This window comes from Athene cunicularia (genome assembly GCF_003259725.1).
Source record: "Athene cunicularia isolate RWA chromosome 22 unlocalized genomic scaffold, athCun1 chr22_part1, whole genome shotgun sequence".
Lineage (NCBI taxonomy): Eukaryota > Metazoa > Chordata > Aves > Strigiformes > Strigidae > Athene > Athene cunicularia.
The window spans coordinates 1,092,282-1,111,621 of NW_020799128.1; the positions used below are offsets into that span (position 1 = coordinate 1,092,282).

The window sequence follows — 19,340 nt, forward strand, 5'->3', positions numbered from 1 at the left end:
AAGGGATGATAAAAGGAGGAAGATGTCATCTCAAATTTGAAGGTGGAGAATGTGCTTATGGCAGGGCTGGGTTGGGCACTGCTGTGAGCAGGCTGATAAACTTAACTTAAATCTTGATGAAGACACTCAAGATTATCCCGTCCTCTCCAGCATCTCGTTACCTCCATTTACTGTTGGTTCCCAAGCCCTGCTACAATCATTTTTTTCCATTAAAATGCACAAACCAGGGGCAGATTCAGTTCTAGACTGAACTATGACTGTGAACACCCAGCAGGTCGAGCACGTAACCTGAGCCAGACTGCAAGCGACTTGGGCTAGGGAGAAAGTGAACTGTAAATCATTCCCAAAGCACGGGCAGATAAACTGTAAACTAATTAATACCAGAATTATTGATGCACAGCAAATATTGTGCAAAGAATTTATCTGAAACTCTGTCACCACTTTACTCTTTACAGCACTGATTTATAAATCATTGAACAAACAGTGCCGCGTCCAATAAATACTTTATGAATGTTTGCCAACAATTTATCTTATATAATATGATATAAATACTTTGCAAATGTTTGAGTACGCTGTTCATAAATTAAAACCCGCATACCATCAACTGCAGTTTATAGAAACGTTCCTTCCTTTGCCCAATACAAGGAATTATAAAAGGAATCTGGTCCTGCACTGGGGGTGTAGCAGTAAAAAAATACAACCCTTGCCACTGATTATTCACTTACGCTTCTCTCTACTACGCCTCTGTTCTGATTATCAGCCAAGTTCTTCCTGCTGGGCCTTGCTTGAAGTTTTGGAGGAGTTTCCCATAAACACGCGCTATCTATAGGCTCCTCCACCTGAGTTTACGAGGGGAAAAAGCTCCTTAACATTGCTTAGAGCGCTTTGGGGTTGACACGATTTTCTTTTTAACTAACTACTAAACATTTTTATTTCCAACACTCGGTACAGCCAATACTCATGCGCTCTCTTTGATGTCTGCATCCACCTGCTTTCCCTTGAATGATCATCAGATAAAGAGTTCTTTAGGCAAAGATTATCTTTATCTCACATCCTCTACAGAGCTAGGACGATGGACCCTGAATCCAGGACCGGGGTCATGCGTGGGGTAAACACAAGTATTAACTCAAACAAGGTCTGAATTCATTTTCTTCTTACACCTCTGAAATGCCCAGTGCTCCAACCTGTCCAGCTTCAGCGAACACATGAGAAACGTGCCTAAATCAGTCAAACTTTCCTCATGTCTGCCGTGACCTCCAAAATGTCCTGTAGGCACACACTTACCCAGAGGAAATCACAGATTTAAGATTGGGCAGTGCTCCTGGGCTCAGCTTGCCTCAGCTCGTGCGCCAGGCAGGCCAGCAAAGCTCCCCCAACCCGCGGCCCCGTGGTCCCAGGAGCCACAGGAACGTCTCCCGTCAGGTGCTGGGCAGCCAGAAAAGGCAGGTTAAATCGGGGAGGTGAACTGGTGAAGCTGATCTAGATGACCTCCAGAGGACCCTTCCAACCCACATTTTCCCACTGTTCTAGGATTTCACCTGGCCAGCCCTCTTGCTTTTGATGAACGAAATGTTCTAATGCAGTTAAATTCAATCTTTCCCTGAAAATTCCACCTGAGCAAGTCACAAGATGGTGACTTATGATATATTGTACTCTAAATTGCTGCGACATGCTTTTTTTTTTTTTTTTTTTTTTTTTTTTTTTCCCAGCAGAACGCTAACACCGCTGTATATGTTAGCCTGCTCCTTTTTTCAACTCTAAATCCCAGAGAGATTAGAGAGTAAAGCTGAGCGAGGGCTAACAGCAATCCCAGGAGGACTTTGGAGGAAAGCGCTTTCTTTTTCCTTTTTCATCAGCCTATCAAGATCCCCTAATTCCTGCTGTTCTGAGAACACACTTTCAGCGAGTAAGAGTGCTTCAGATCACTGGGGAGTCCAAAGCACTGATTGAAAGTCACAAGCTACCATAGTTTTTGCATTATCAAGTTGATTTTCCTTGCCTTTTTAATACGCAAAAATATCACTGGGGGGGGGTGACAGGGAAGGGGGGAAGACACGGAGGGCTTGTTTGACTTTATTAGTTATTTCGGTTTCGCTGAGACCAAGGCTGCACTGGTGCAAAATGCTGGGCAGAGGATGCAGGCTCTGTCCTGAAAAGCTCACAACTGAAACGAGACGTGCTAACACCTAGGAAGGCATTTTAAAAAGTCAAGTGGCATTCCCAAGGTCATACAGTAAAGCAGTAGCAGAGTCAGAGACCCCTGACTCCACACAGCCGAGGCAGCAGGTCCCCCCAGAGCTCCTGCACTCATTACTGCAATGAGTTGCCTTAAAGACCATCACTTCGCCAACCACAGGGCCAGCACTTTTCTCCATAGTGGCCACAAGAACGCAAGAGGAATAAGATCCACTACCTGGCCAGGTGGTAGCTGATCACCTGCATCTTGCCTCCGCGAGAGGCAGAAAGTCCTGAGTTACTCAAGGCTGCCTTGCAGATGCACAATGCGTCAGCTGCTACTGAGACTGGAATGACTCTCTTCCTTTTCTGCCCGATTTTGGAGATTTCCTAGAGAAAAACAAAATAAAAACATCCCAAAGTTACTAGAAGCAGCACAAATTCATTTGGCAGCTTATTTGTAGCTATTTAGAGAACTTGTCTTACCTGTAGTTCAATCACATGACAAAAATTGACAATTTTTTATATATATCTATATCTATATATATATATATATCTCACTTGATTTTTAAAGTCACCTAAATAATTGCCTAGGGTGATGTATCTTAAAGCCACCGAAGCCCATCGTGCCTCCGAAGCGAGCAGGCAATGTTCACATCCATCTCGGCAGTTCACTGACGACCTCAGAAGTGCTGAGCCAGCACTGGAGGGCTGCTTGGCAGCCACTCTGTGCGAGAGAGCCCAGTGAGCTCCCTGCCTCAACTGTAGTCTTATTTTCGCCGTACTAGAATATGTCTCAGCACAGTAATGACAAAGGGGTAATGTATCCCTTGACTCCAGCAACGACTGGTATAATTCTCTTCCGTAGACTAATTTACTTTAACCTGCCTATGTATTATTAAAATGCCAGCCACCAGGGCATCACAGCAAATAATGGGCATTAAGTACGAGTGAAAGGACTGCACGGGAAATGGAGGAAGGAATATTTGGTATTGCGACTCCACTTACGGCCTGAAACTGCTATGCTTTGGCGTTTCCTTATTCTGCATTTGATCTATCTGCTTAAGTCTTTCTGTTTAACACTTTTACCAATCCGGAGTTGGGTTGGCTGTATTTTTAAGGAAAGGGCTGGTTTATCCGTATTTGCCATTGGTAAATACACTCACTAAAATAACGACAATATCTTTCCAGGGACGAGCAGGACTCTCTGGTGATCAGGAAGAACATTTTTTCCTGCTCTCGCAAGGCACTGGGCAACATACATCGCGTGTCTCTAAAAATCTGTCTTTCCGCCTGTTTTCTGGGGATCGAGATTTTAATTCTCGCCCTCTAACAAGCCCCAAACCAACCAAATCTGCCGCAGTCTTCTTCATTGCTCTTAGTGTTATTATAAGGGAGAAGTTCCAATGCGTGTGCATGGGCAATAATATCAGGCAGGTAATTTCTTTTTCTTAATTTAAGGCAAGGTTCCAGCCTGAAGGGCTTACAGCCTTATCAACCCCCCTTTCCTTTATATAGGTTTAAAAAAGTGACAAGTGACATTTAAAGGAGCCCAAGTGCGAGAGCCACCTAAAAATTAATAACCTTCAATACGTACTACATTAGACCCTTAAATCTTCATGCAGCTCAAAAATATCTATAAAAGCACCAGATTTCCTATGTACAATGTGCCAAATTCCTTCAGGGATTTTTTCAAGCGGGGAGTCAAGATAAAATTGTGTTTATCAATCTTCAGAACCCTCTCAATTCATTACGGGAAAGGTGCAGCTTATTCCGAAAGATTTCTAAATCTCAAGAGCAAATTGTTGCCAGTCTTGGAAATAATTCCGAGCAGCAGACTGCTTTTACAGGCTCTTTTTTTCCTTGGTTGCAGATCCTGCCCACAGCATTATCAGGACAGTGTAATTTCCGTGCCCTACTGACATCTGCAAGACAATTATTAGCTAGAGAGACAGGCAGCTGTCAGTTTTTCCCAAAGTCTTCCCGAACCTGCTATTTGGTCGCATCAGTTGTTGCCTTTTGCACAGCACAAAGTTCAGCAGCTCTGGTCTGAAGGTCAGCCTGATTTTTTTTTTTTATTTTATTTTTTTTTTCCCCCTTCTTGTCTGGATACTGCACAACCCAGAGCTCTCACAGCAGGGCCACAGCCTTCCCCGGGAGCTCTGCGGCACTCGGCACGCACGCGCTGTGCAACGACCATAAAGATGCCACCGTGAGCAAACATTCCGTAATGACTCCTCTTCAGTAACGCCCTATTTGCTGCTTGCTGGGAGAGGAATCATTAGGGATGCTGCAGAAAGTTTGTATTTCTTGGGTCTTACCTGGGCACTTGGTGAGTTGCTCCATCCTCCCTTTCGGAGCAGTCGCTTCCCTCACAAGAACTGTACGAAGAGGAGGAGAAAGACCTTCCCTAAGAAGAGTTTGGACATATTTTTAAGCTGAAATTGTAACATAATCACATGATTCCATGAATTGATACTTAAAAAAAAAAAAACCAACCCCAAACCAAACCCAAACCAAAAACTCGTAACAGAAGACTGGAGATGAACATATTACAGTCTCGGGTTTTTACATTTCAGTTGAAGAAGTTTGCTCCCAAACATCTTTGGCTTTAATTGCAGCCGTGGTAGTTCAAGTTAGAATTTCTGGTACGTCTGGGCTTGTATAGAGCCCTTTTAGTTCGATCACCACAGCCAACATCAGCTCAGGACATGCCGCAATGACTTCTGCTTTGATCTAAAGCAATCCATGACATAAATATTTAGCTCTTCATGACCTTTAGTACTTAAGTAAGGTCTTCACGCCTTCAAAACATTCTTGGAACGTTACCTCCATAATTGTCAAGAATACAAGGGAAAGTTACAGGGTTCTTGCCCAAACTGGCATCAGTGTATAAACACCAGAAACCCAGTGACATTTCAGGAAGAAAAGCATGAATTAATCCAGGGGACCGCACACAGCAGTATATTTTGTTCTCCTTGGGCAGCACAATTCCCAATAACCCCAAAGAAAATCTATAATCTGAGCCTAATGCCAGTTCCAAACATCCTCCAAACCAATGTTAAAATTAAGTTATTTTGAAATCAGGAAATTGAAAAAAAAAAAAAAAAGGGGGTTTGTTTAATTTTACCTTCCGTTTCAGTAGTTGCAGGGTTGCTTTTCCCAGAGTGTGTGGGGGGGAAGTTGCATTGTTGAGGATTATAAATGGAATTAAAAAAGAAACAGCTACTCTCCAGTATTTACATGACCCCAGCAGCTGGGGGTTTAAGGAAAAAACACATGAAAAGACGGTAAGTATTCTTGCTTGACATTTCCTTCTCTGGTTTTGCTTAGTATCAGGTCGGCAGATACATAACCGCCCTCTTAAAAACTGAACCAGAATTATACAACGGTCTTTAATGAACCTTATAATAAAACCATTACCACTCTCATCCTTTAGGAGCATGGGAATGCCATTACACTTTTGATGCTCACTGAAATGTATTCTGCTGCTGATCCGGAGCCCACAGGAATCAATGGGAGTTCTTCCATTTGCAGCTCAATAGGCTGTGGGTCAATGTTTTAAACTCTATTTGAAGGAAACCAGTGTTTCGAGCAGCTTTCTCCCTCCATCCGTAGCACTCCTAAAGCTGACAGATATCAAGATGTCTAATCGAGCTGTCTGTAAACTCATCACCTAGCCTTTCACTCCATTTTCTTTTCATTTCCTGCCTAACACTTAATTCCAAATACGTTACCTTCGACGCGTCGAGTTGACTTTGGAGGCCCGTGTTTCCCTGCAAGCTGCCTAGCACACAGAATGTGTACCTCCGTACATATTCCTCCTTCCCTTTCAGAGAAAAATATGCAAGTATTTCAGGCGAGAAACACAGAAGACGATATAACACCGTGTATGTGATACAAGACTCGGCCCTTCCAAAAATTCATTAAGCCCTTACCTTGTGGCCAAGTGTATTTCTCATAAACACACCCAATATAAACACTTGAAACAATCACAAAATTCATTATGTCCTAAACCCCGCTGTTGTATAATTTACCCTCCAGGTAAAAACTTAAACCGTATGTCCTAATGGGAATTGGTTTAGCTTCAGCTCAGGGTTTGACTGAAAAGTCTGCTTTCTGATAGGAAAAACAACAAAAAACCCCAACACCTTTAATAAAAAAAGGGGCTTTTTTCTTTTTTTTTATTTCTTCTCCCTTTTCCCCTCCCCCAGGCCCATACAGGTATTCTGATAAAATCACCTCTTAACCTCTTCGTAGACAAGCCACATTGAGCTTCTTCACGCTCAGGCTTTTTTAAACCTCAGAACAATTCCTTGAGCTCCATCTAAGAGGCGAGAGAGAGAGGTGAAACAGGACAAAGCGTTGTTCCCTCCTCCATCCACGGCATCACCGTGTCACACATCCAGAGAAAACATTCAAACAGTAGCTTGGCTGTGGTGTCCCAACCACAAAATAGTATGTTTATTTTTTTCCACCACTTTTTTTTTTTGTTTGTTTGTTGTTGTTGTTGTCATTTTATTGATAAAAACTACACAAAAACTAACTGATCATAATAATTAATTAAAAAAACAAAAAAACAATGTTACACATTCGCCTGTGTTTTAGAAATTGTGTCAGCCAGTGAGTTTTCACCAAATACTCTTGCTTTAAAAGATTTTCCTTCTGATCCATTTCAAGCACATCACTTCCATTTTGGTTCCCAAACAAACGTCCGTTAATTTTGCTTAACAAGCACCGCTGGACTGTAAATATCAGAGTCGTTACTCCGTTGCATGTTTTCCCCTTTTTTTAGAGCCCGAAAAGTAATTATAGTGTCAACAATGAAGCACAATGAAGATAGTAAAAATCAAAAGCACCCTCCATAGTGTACAGCCTGTGTCTTAAATGTACATGCACCCAAGTTTCTTTGTTTCTGCTGCATCAATTACCAATGTCCTTTTGGTTCAACATAAGCTTTTAATGCCCATGTCTGAAGTTTGAAATATTAGCGCTTGACCACTAAAAAAAAACCAAACAAAAACCCAAACCAAAAACCCAACCGGAAAACAAACCCCCAAAAAAAAAAAAAAAAAAAAAAGAAAATATATATCTATATTTTGTTTGTTTAAAAAGAACAAAAATATTAAACAAATCTTTGAAGAGTAATAAACACTTAATAAGGAAACATGGCTGACCCACCCCACCCAAACCCTTGCCCTCCCCACCCCCTTTATTTTTACCTGTGGTTCTCCTTCCCTGGAACCGTGCAATGTAGAAAAATCAAATATACAAACAAAACTCTTAATCCATCCCTTTATGTAGCTAGAGTGAAATCTATTTTTTTTTTTTTAATAAGAACTTGACAATCTCTCTTTAATATTTACATTGAGGAATTTGTTTGAAAGTTTAAAGCAAAGAAAATCCTGAAGTTCTCAGTGTGTACTGCAAGAGAGCACTTCCACAGTCTGCGGAGTTTGCTTTATCCCCTTCCCTTTGTCTGTGTTGGAACATTTGTAACTGGAATGGTAGATCTGAGTTCCTTGCCCTGGTCTCTTCTGAGATGAAAGGTCCCTCAGAAGACCTCCCCACTCCGCCCCCTGACGCAGTCGTCTCCGCGTTAGTTTGGTATTCTCTCAATGTAAATGGCTGGAGCAGCCGAACGCGCGATTGTAGCTATGAAGCTGTGGTCTCGACTGAGTTCCAGGTTGGTTGTCTCAGCCTGCTCCCGGGACATGGTGTCGTACCCCTTATTTACATGGAGAGGCTTATGAGCTTGGCAGTATCCAATCACTGGCTGGTCGTAACTGTAATAGGGTAAAGTCTTCATGTGGTGAGGGACCTGCGCCAGAGAAACAGAGATCAAAAGAGAGAGAGAGAGATGTCAGTGATGTGTTTAGTCAGGTGTTTGTACAGCATCTACCGCAACGCGGCCTCGGACCCCACAGTGCTCGGCGCACCCGCGCTCATCACACGGTTCACAGAATCTCAGAATCCTCTGGGTTGGAAAAGCCCCTGCAGCTCCTCCAGCCCAACCATGACCCTCCCCCTGACCATTCCCAACTCCCCCAGACCCCTCAGCGCTGGCTCAGCCCGACTCTTCAACCCCTCCAGGGATCCCGGGGACTCCCCCCTGCCCTGGGCAGCCCATTCCAACGCCCAACAGCCCCTTCTGCACAGAAATCCTTCCTCAGAGCCAGCCTGACCCTGCCCTGGGCAGCTTGAGGCCATTCCCTCGGGGCCTGGCGCTGGGGCCTTGGCTCCAGAGACTCATCCCCCCTCTCTGCCCCCTCCTGGCAGGGAGTTGCCGAGGGCCAGGAGGTCTCCCCTCAGCCTCCTCTTCTCCAGACTGAACCCCCCCAGTTCCCCCAGCCGCTCCCCAGCAGACCTGTGCTCCAGACCCTGCCCCAGCTCCGTCGCCCTTCTCTGGCCACGCTCGAGTCACTCAATGGCTTTTTTGGGGTGAGAGGCAAAATCCATCCTTGCGGCAGGATAAACCTTTGAGGCTTCCAGGCCGCCCCCAGCACGCGTGCATCCCTCTGGAACAGGGCTGCTTACATGCGTGCCAGCAGCGTGTCCCCACCCGCGGACGGACGTTACATCTGCTGACAGCCTGTGCCATCCCGGGCTGGTCCTGCCCTCCACAGTGAGCCGACGCCAGATCAGAGGGGGCTACTCTCCATTTCTGTGTTTGCGGGCAGATATCCAAAGTGCTCTCGCATGCTGGGTTCTGACCTCTTTTGGACGCTCCAGCTATGAAGGGCGAACTGAGAGCTGCTGGTAATAGCAACCTTTTAAAAACCGGCCCTTCTTCTGCTTCAAAAGGGGCTGAGCATTTCTACAAAACTCAGGCCAGCCCAAACGTGTCAAAGGCCCAGAAAACCTGGCTGCCAGCCTGTCTAGCTTTCAGCACAGCTGGAACACATCTTTACTTCTTCTACCACAAAGCTGCTTGCCCAAGGTCCTGATTTCCTGGGTTCTTTATCTCACAACCTCCCCAAGAGAAACCCTATCAAAGCAGCTCAACTGACGCTCGCTGGAGCTGAGCAGATCCCGACCTTGTAAGAATGGCCACGTACTTGAAAAGTCTGCAAAATCCATCCTCAATCGCATCTCTCTTCTATATGTAAATAGTTAGAAACTGCCAGCACCCCCCCCCTTTTTTTTTTTTTCTTTTTTTCCCCATAAAATGTTCTGTGCTTGCAAATGTTAATCCTACAACTAAATATGATTTATAGCACAACATCAGATACAAATCTTCGCAGATAATTTTATCATCTGCAAGAGATGAGCTGATCAAGTAGAAAGAAATATGCTCTTAGGGGGAAAAAAACCCCCACATACTGCAGGAGATACAGGCAAGAGTTTATTCTAACACTGGTAGAAAACCTGGGCTCATTATAGCTGGAGACATCCTACACATCATTTAATCTTGGAACAAACGCCTTTTTATTTTCCATGCCGAACTTTAAGCGAAGACTACATAGCTAATTTATCACAAACTTCCATTGTATGGCACACTTCATTCAAAAAGGTATGAAAAAAAGCAAAGGCATTAAGACTAATTATAAGTTTTGCAGGGTTAGAGTTCCTCTTGCATTTGGATCTCAGCAGTTAGATTCCTCCCCCTGCTTCTCTGCAGAATGCTGGAGAGAATCCAAAACTCTTCCACTAGCTGGAATTCAGCTGAAAACGTCATTTTACGTGACAGCTGAATGGCAGGAACGCAGAAGACAAGCTGCTCGGTAGAATTTGATGGGACAACTGTGTTCACTTGTGGATCAAATTCAGCCACAGTGCAAGAAACTGCAAGTCCCTTTGGATACAGTAATATCTGTGCCAATTCGTATCAGGGCTTGAATTTGTCCTCAGCCTTTAAGGCAGCTCTTTATGATTCTATAAAAGCCAAGGACTGTTTGTGTTCTGGAGAGTTGAGAGATTGAGGTCCTGGCTTTACAGCAATAATACACAGTACATTAACCGCCCGAGTCCTGTGTGCAGCTCTGTTTGCTTGTTTTCTCCCCTTCTCCAAACAGGAGTCAAAAGGATCAGGATCTCAGCAACATCCCTAAACGGTGCATAAACACGCTTCCTCTTCCGCTGTTTCTCAGTAGTTTTGTAGAATCTTTTTGCTTGTTTTCACTTAAAACTTTCGGTGTGTCTGAAATCGTATTAGTAAGGGTCGCCACGCCACGTGTGTGGAGGGAAGGTGGATATTCTCTATTGGTGTAAAAAAATAAAACAGGTTTATCAGGCAACCCATGAGATTAAGGAACTGTAGATTAGTTTGTAGAAAGCATTTCTAGGATAATGAAACCCAGTAATGGATCTGCACCTCCCTGTTCTTGGGCCTGGCCCTCGTACTACTCTTCCTCTCCCTCTTTTGGGTGTTAAACTAAGGGAAATTAAAAAAAACAATCATGTCAAATGACTGAAAGAAGCCTCATCCTTGAGGTACCTCCAATAAAGACTGAATGAAGAAATGTCGACAACCCCTGCCCCCAAGTTGCTTCTTGTGATGCCTCAAGAATGGAGGTACCAACCGTACGAACAAAAAAGAACCTTCTGGATCAACGTGAAGGCCTCCAGGCTCTGGAGACCGTCCCCACAAAAGGGAGTGTCCCTTCCTTCCCTGAAAGTACTTCTCTGAAACGTAAAGTTGCGTTTTCAGAAAGTCAGGAGGGATCAGTTTGCATTTACAGTGAAGCGACCAAACATGAAACCCGAGCCCACAAAAGCTTTTTCAGGACACGGCCTTGACTGTAGAGACTATCCCAAACGTGGGCACAATTGTACTGCTGCTCAGTTTGATGCAAGTGAAAAGGATGGGAAATACTGATGACATCGTTCACTCTAAACAAAGCTGATATTATTTTATTTTTTCCTGGATCAGAGATCATCGAAACATTTAAGAACACCTAAGTTGCTGAAAATTAATTTCAGAAGTACTTTTGCTCCAGGTTCTGAAGTAACTTCTTTTTTTTTGTTTCACTATGGCTATGGAACTAATGCCCGTGATACTGAGAGCTGTGACCTTGGACAAGTCACTTTATGAGCTGGAAAATGAGAAAATTAAGTCCTGCCCCTGCTTGCCCTTGGAGACCAGAGCTCTTTGAAGCAAGGGCTGTTTGTGCAGGGACTAAAACAACACAACTCTAACCTAAGCTGGGGCCTTTCAGCTACTGTGGCCTCCAAGAGACAAAAAAAGCTGATGACTAGAGTGAAAAAAAATCCAAACGCTAAATACCTCAGCAAATAAGTTCAGCCTCTGGGATTCTCTCATCTCTATCTCAAGGTCTTTTCCACAGAAGTCACATTTTTCACTAGCTAGAAAGTGGGAGTAAGGCTGAGAATTTACCTGCCAGCAAATCAAAGGCAGAGCCAAGAACAGAGCTGGGATCCCCTACACGGAGTCCTTCGCCGTCTCCTCCATTCCACTCTGCCGCCACTAGCTGCAGCCACTCGTGCTACAAAACTCCTTAAATTTAGTCTTGGAAGAAGTTATATTGTAAATGAAGATGAAGCATTGCTCACATGGGAACACAACAGATACAAAACTCTCTCTTTCATATCATCTGTCGTAACATCTGATTCAGCTCTTGGCTTCGGGTGCTCGCTCCCGGTTACGCCCCGTGACAGCACGGTCTGGTGCGGCCAGGGGAGCTCAGGACGTTTAACAGCAGATGATGCACGGGTCTGTCCACAGCATTTTCTGAATAATTCCCGTTTCAATTCCTAAAATCGTCACTGCTTAATACTCACCTGAAGGATTAAAACTTTTGGCAGTAGGAAAAACATAAATCAACAAGAAAAGGAACTCGAGAGCCACTGGTGTGCATGCGACGGACGTTTTGGTTTTAGGCCATGTGTGGCACCAAGTAGGATTGTCTTCTGCTCTGACGCCTTACAGCAAGTGACCACACTTCTCTCCAGCGTTGCAGATAGTTAATTAAGTCAGCGAACGAATCTGTGCTTTGAAGAAAGCCCTGACTTGTTTGTGCGATGAGCTTACTGCCCTACAAGCTCTCTAAGTGTTCAGCGCGTGCTCTGGGCTAATGGCCTGGATTAGTTAGCTGGTGTTGACTTCTGAAGTCCGCACCTCTGCAGATCTTCACTCTAAGTATAAGAAACATCGCATTTTAGCAGCCACACACTTCAAACAAAGGTTCTATTACAAGCAAAATTTACATAAATCCCAGCTGCAGGAGGAAGACAAAAGATTTAGCGGTGGAAATTTAAGAATGCAAATCTCCTCTTTCCTCAGTCGAATTGACACTGGAGAGGTTAACAGCTCAACAGCCTTGCTGCAGCACAACAACGCCCCTCAAAACAAGCTGGACTAACTTGAGTTTACCTGAACTCAAGTGAAATTGTGGCCTGCATTAATGTTTCTCGACATTCCCCGTCCACTTTTCCTTTGACGTTCGACAGCGGCGTTCAGCGAAACCCTTAGTCATTCCATCATGCAGGCACGCGTATCCACATTCCAATGCAGATGTTCTGTCTTTTTGATTTAATACCGCTCTGAATTTTATCGGCAGCGTTGCTCACTTATGTCAGAAATACTGGGAGGTAAATTAGCTAACATTCTATAACCTTCTGATTATTATTACACAAGAAAGTTCCATTTAAAAATTTCAGTGATAAAGAGTTCAGCTTGAACTTCTGCTTCTCACATGGGCAAAGCTAGATTTTTACCAAACCATCAATAAAAATCCTTGTTCTAGAGCTTGGAAAGTATATCAGTGAAGATGTAACCTTACAATACAGCAACCAAATCTACTGAGCCTTAAAGAATAGTGAATTGAGCCCTAAGTGAACACCAAGTGACCTTATTTCTAAAACACGTTTCGCTCTCTCCCACCTCTCACAGTACGTTAAACATGCTCACACACTCTTAATCGCTCGGGCTGCCTCCTGACAGGATGCTTCAGACAACCCAAAACCTGGTCCTGGCATGGACTCCCCAAGGTACGACACCTCTCTATCAAGCAATGCCAAGAGTTGAACACAAAACCAAATACTTCATGCTGACTACAACTCCTGCGTAAGTATTTTCTGCTGTGCTCACAGCAACAGACTTACTGCAGTGGAGACTAGTTGAGGATCAGACAGAGATTAACTCTCTGTCTCGCTCAGAACCACTTGCAGGTCAGCCAAGATCTAACCACCAGCAGTCCCAGGTTGAAATAATTTCCCAGTAAACTGTTAAATCGGATTTTGGAAACACAAGTTTTCAGAACAGATCTATTTCATGTTGGAAATGAGTTTTTTCTTTATGCTCAGTTTTGAAGAGCGATCTCCCACCATTCATTATCCTGCAGAGAAGGAAATTCTTTCTTGAGAAACATGAATAGCCATGGATGCCTAAGTGACACCCTACCAAAATTATCAACAAGCAGATGGAAATGCAACATAAGGAAGGACTGACAATCCCCACACGGTGTCTGGGGGGAAGTCCATGGTGGGATGGAGTGCAATTTATTTTTTTTCCCCTGAATGGAGAATGGTCTAAGGGCCCAAACTGTCACAGGATCCTCAGACAAGTAACTGCTTTGGCAAGGACCTAAAAGGCAGAGCCTGGCAATCGAAGTGATGTAGTCTCTGAGAACCAGACTGTTTCAGCTGTCTCAGTCTGGGTAACTGGGCTTTATCCATTCGCTGTTTAGACACTGCAGTTTATATGTCTTCAATTCTGCTGCTTCTGTTTTCAAAGAGAAAGAACACTTTGTTTCTAAAATTAAAGACATGCTCCATTCATCCTGATGGAAAATGCGATAGGACACTTCCACTGTCTCGCAGTAGACACATTTTCCTTCCAAAAACCAAGCCATGAATATTCTCGGGCAGTTGAACATTATCCGATTTCACATGTGCTGGTACTCTATAATGCAGGTAAACTGATTTGTGGGTAAATCCTTTGACTAGTTAATGATTACGTGATAAAATTACACGCAACTTCAGAAGTTGTCCGTATGTAGTAGAAACTCAGAGCTACAGAATATAGAAGCTATGTTTTCTCATTAGTGCTAATATTTAGTCTCAGAACACCATGACTTCACTGCTGAATTAGCATCATAGCTGTTGATAAATCAAATTCAGAGTTCATTTTAAAGCCTATCATAATTTAGAGTAAAAATAACAAGATATACTATCATAGCTTTACGATTAGTGAAGCACACAGCTTCACCTTAGAGATAGATTGATTAGGCACATTAGGCAGATATAGCTCGTATAAACAATTTCAGTGGATTTCACGCTGCTGAAAAAATCACAGTTAACAACCCTGGAACATCCCCTTGGAATCAGCTGAGAAAAACATTCCTGTTCAGGAAAACGCACAATCACACACTTCCTATTAATCCCATTAAAAGGGGCAAAAGCAGACACTGAAGGTAGTTCTGAAATACAAATGGGGATGTGTTTTCTTCTGTTTCCAACTGGAACAAACACAAAAGTGCCCAGCTGTTTTTTTTTTTGTGTTTTTTTTTTTTTTAAATAAGCTTTTTGTTCTGAAATTCATGTTTCCTAAAGGTAATTCTCATCCCGATGAAAAAACTCAAAATCTCAATTTATTAAAACAAAAATCAGCACTCAGATGTCGGAGTGCTCTGTTAGGAGGTGGTGTGAGGTTTTGATGAGTACTGGTTTTACTGTGTGACAGCTGAGCATTTCAGGAAAGTTGACAACTTGATTTTTATGTGAAGGTCTTCAAAAATCTTTAATTAGCCCAGGATTTCTAAGAGTTACGGATCCCACTGGGAACTCTGCCTGAGGTTGGTGTGCCTACATTGGGCATGAGGCGCTGAGCAAGAACCGGCTGGTAGCTTGAGTTGTCGGCACAATTCCCACAATTGATTTCCTGCAATTTCAAGTCCAATTTCCTTCCCGCTCCAGACAGAATGTTCTTTCCCTCCTCTACTTCCCACCAAACCAGATTAATGTCCACCAGGAGAGAAGAAAGACAAGAAGGAATCCTCAGTCTGTAGCTAAGGGTCTGTTTTGCCAGTTATCAGGCCTAGCATAAAGGACAGCGCCAGCAGAAAGATGAACCAATCGCCAAATTGTGTTTGATACAAAAGGGTCAGTCCATGGGTGAGCGCTGGGGGTACAGACAAGTCAGTCAGATGATACATAACCGACATCAATCCCACCGACCCCAACAATGACACCGCACGACCAACAATGGGTGGGATAAATGGTGACATGCATCTCCCAGAGAAGGGACGGGAGACAACCGAGTCAACAAGCCAAACACATCAGACCGAGGAAGCCACAGACCGAATCTCACACAGCCCGCGTTTACAAAAGCCAGACCTGCCTGGAGCCCAGCCCAGGGAGGCGGGAGGTCCTTCCCCAGCAGGGAACTCTGCCCAGGGCATCCCCCTCGCAGACAGACCCTGCCCCTCCTGCGAGGGGTCCCCGCTGTTATCCCCAGTGGGACACCTGACCTTGGGTCACTGACTGCGGGACCCCTGGGGCTCCTTTACCCAACGGCTCTGTCTGCCAGGGCGCCCACCCTGGGGGGAAGCCTAAAGGGAAACTCACCCCCCTTTGGGAAGGGCTGGGGGATCACCCAGATGTCAGCCTGAATTTGGGGTTGGGGTGAAACCCCAGCATTTCAGGGTCCCACACTACATGGTAATGAGCTCACTGCTTCGAAGTCATTAGCACCGTGATGAGATCCACCAACTCTGTAGACACCAGTTTTCTCCAAGAAATGGAGGACATACCGCTAAGCATCCACAGAGGATTGGTGTTCCACTAGGATGTGTAATATCGTCAGTTCCTAATCTCTTGCACCCTTGTACGTACACATACAAGCTCGCATGTATGTTCCCAAGTCAAAGTGCTGTACAAAGTAAGCTTGTCTTGTAAATAAAGCACAGTATCTCCTCGGATTCGCTTCTGTGCACTCTTTTTTTTTCCATGTCTTACGTTTATGTCCACCAGAACAGTCCTATAAATGGATCTTATGAGAATCCTGCATCCATTTAGACTTGGATCCTACCAGTCCAGCTGCATCTGGGCCTCACGGCGGGTCCTGCCCTGCCTGGAACTGCAGGTGCTGAACACGCTTCGGACCGAAGCGCCCAGCGTATTTACCAGACTGCAAAAACGAGGCAAAATGAGCAGTGAGCAGCCAGGACAAACACTGCCCTCCCGAGCAGATCTGAGGGTTAAATCAAGGTCTTCAAAAACCAAGCCTGAAATCTGAAGGATGTAGGGGTTGGGTACCAGATGGCTTCTCCAACAGCTGGAAATAAAAGGTTGTGGTCGGCAGGTCTTAGACCATGTCCTAGTAAAAAAAAAGTTGGTATCGGTGAAAATTTGGAGCCTAAATACTACGAATGACTGACAGACAGGTCATTAATCAATTCTTGTATTACTGGCTGGGAAAATGGGATCCTAAAGTTGACACAGGCTGTCAGAAGAGAGGTCTCTGTGTGAAAAATGTAGAGAAACAACAGACAGAGGACACAGGGCAGACGACACTGCGGCCATCAGCTACTTCTGCATGTCCTATTAAAGGTCTGTTTATAGTTCATAAAAAAGTTAACTGCGAATTAATAACTGAGGAATTAAACAAACATCATTGTATTAGATATGAAAAGCCTTTTAACTAATACTTTATATGTCATGTTAATAAGCAAGTTATGGATAGATGGGACTATATAATACTCTACAAAATTGATTGATTTGATATAAACCAAAGTTAATTAAAAGATATCTATTAATTTCTTATGTGGCATTAAAATATTCACCAACTTTTAAAACCATCTATAAGCTCTACTGGGTATACCATAAAGACAGAATTTTTAGATTTATTCAGTCATCCCTGCAGAGTGTATTTCATGTTTTAAACCCCAATATAACATCACCCTGTCAGTTCCACTGACACTGCAAACTGGATTTTAAGCTTTTCCTTTTCCTTCCCTACAGATAACTTCCTAATCCTTCTATGCAATCACACAAACGCCTTTGCCTTTACATCCAAACCTCTCGACGGACTGTTTAACTAAGTGTGCTTTTCTGGAGATCAGGAGGAAAATCATGCACACCCCACTGCTCCCTCTATGGGCAGATTTGATCTTTCAATCAGTAAATGAAAAGGTTTCCCTAAAGGAAACTCCCAGAAAGAAGAAAGTCTTCTAAGCCTTACTATTGTTCCTTGGGCAAAATATTTCTTTTAAATTGCTTTATCTGCTTTTTACGGAGTATCTGGCTCCCGACAAAAAGGTCCACTGATGAAAAACTTGAAGTGAAATTCACAGTAACCTTCGATTTTTCCGCCGTGCAAGGCCGATAAAATAAACAAACTATCCAGATATTCTAATTGGAAAGCCATTAATATTGCTTTCAGAGCTATTAGGATAATTTTCTATAGAATTCAATAGAAATAGAAGCGTGGTGGTTCAAAACAATTCTTGCATTGCTTAGGGACAGAAGATTAGTGCTTCAAAAGCGATGCGATACGTCGGAGCAGTTACCTACCCACACACAAACCAGCTCCCTGTGGGTGCCTCTCCACATCTCTGGGTGCCTAAATACACGTACCTACAAAGACGTAGTCCCTTTGAAGGCAGCTCAGCTTTCATTTAGAGACTTTAAAAAGCTGCTATTCTCACGAGGAACATCTGCTCCCTATGCACTGCATTAAGAGCCGGAACGCGCAGATCATTTGTGTTTAACGTATCAGGACCAGACAAAGGTCCATCTAGCCAAGTCTCCAAGGGATCAAGAAGAAAGAGCAGAGCACAGGTCAACAATCTGGTAATAACTTCCAGAGAGCATTCTCCTGACCTCCAACACCCCCAGCTTCAGTTAGCTTTCTAAATTGCTGGTATTTCAGGCCCGAAATGCTATGGAGCTGGACCATCCAACATACTTAAGAGCCTGAAGCGTCCTCACAGGCCCTAGGGTCCAGTGCAGCACTCGGGAAACGGAGCACATTGCGTCTGTCAAAAAAGAATTATGAGAATAAGGGAAAAGGTAGAGATGTTTTTCCATGCAGTCATCAGGAAGATGGCAACCTGCTCCGTCCATTACTCACAATAAATAAGTACAGTATTTAATATGAACATCTGATAACATTGCTGCCACAGTGACAAATGACGGCGCTGGAATATGAGTGAAATAAGTCTTTGTCTTACATTAAAATACTGCCTTTTCATTAGATCTGCCTAGAATTTATAGTGTGCAGAAGAGCTATCCAGAAATTGATGGCTTCTTTAAAGACTTTTAAATACTATTTAAAGTTGTACACGCATCCTGTACATCAAGAGATCAAAAATGTACTTCATAAAGCTGGAGAAACGTGACTCAAATTGCGCAATATTTTGTCCTTAAGACATGAGTAAGTATAAACAAGGCAACATGACGGCTTATGATTAAAACCCACACCCGTGCTAGAGGAAAGGGATAGTGGGTGCCTTATACTGATAAAAGAAATGGAAGATTTTTCTTCTATGTTAATCTAGCTATACTATACCCAAAAGGTTTTGACTGGATTCAGATAGCAGTCAACCCATTTTTGATTTAAAAAAAAAAAATGTTCAGAGCCACATTTATAATTGGCGCTAATTCCATTTAACATATCAATATTAATCATACAGATAGTATCCAGTCCCTGCATCACCAACAAGCTCTAACGACAAAGTCCTTCCCCTCTGTCATCACTTAAAACTCAATGCTCAACATTATGGCATTGACCTAAGAGAATAGATCATCCGTTCTATTTTTCAGTCATCTCAAGAGGATCTGAAGGGGTCCTTCTTTAGAGAAAACTGCTGCCTAAGAAAAGAATATCTGGCAGAAAAAAATAAAGAAAAAAGATGCTCATGCTACTGTTGTTCCACTTTATCTGGGGATAAGATGGTCTACATCAGACTATCAACATCCAGAGCTGTTGATCAGGGATGGCCTAAACTAAAAGAAGAGAAAAGCAAGCAAAACATCGCGACTGTAAACTGAGCACAAGTTCAAGAAATTACTCATTTCTCCTGAGAAAACAGTGAGATAAATTCACTCCCGTGGGAGAGAAGAAAGAAACCGCTGGCACTACAGACCTTCTTGGACACGGGAGGGAGCTCCTATTATACTGAATGTCTCAGCAGGATTCTACTCAAGAGAAATTACACGATTTTAATTGTCTCCACTGCCTCCTAGCAGAGGTAGCAGCGTGT

General features: G+C 43.5%; 1 protein-coding gene across 2 annotated transcripts in view; it reads right to left on the reverse strand.

The window, feature by feature from the left end:
• Positions 1-5,927: 5,927 nt before the first annotated feature.
• The window catches only part of LRRTM4 (leucine rich repeat transmembrane neuronal 4), a 218,150-nt gene continuing 204,737 nt past the window's right edge, over positions 5,928-19,340 (reverse strand). The window contains exons 3-4 of one of the 2 annotated variants that reach the window (XM_026863154.1): positions 7,398-7,996; positions 5,928-6,004 (exon numbers count right to left, since the gene is read on the reverse strand). In XM_026863154.1, the coding sequence (XP_026718955.1) occupies positions 7,775-7,996 (222 nt within the window). In that variant the 3' untranslated portion in view covers positions 5,928-6,004; positions 7,398-7,774. The remainder of the gene's footprint in view (positions 6,005-7,397; positions 7,997-19,340) is intronic. The other variant, XM_026863155.1, reaches the window with a different exon arrangement.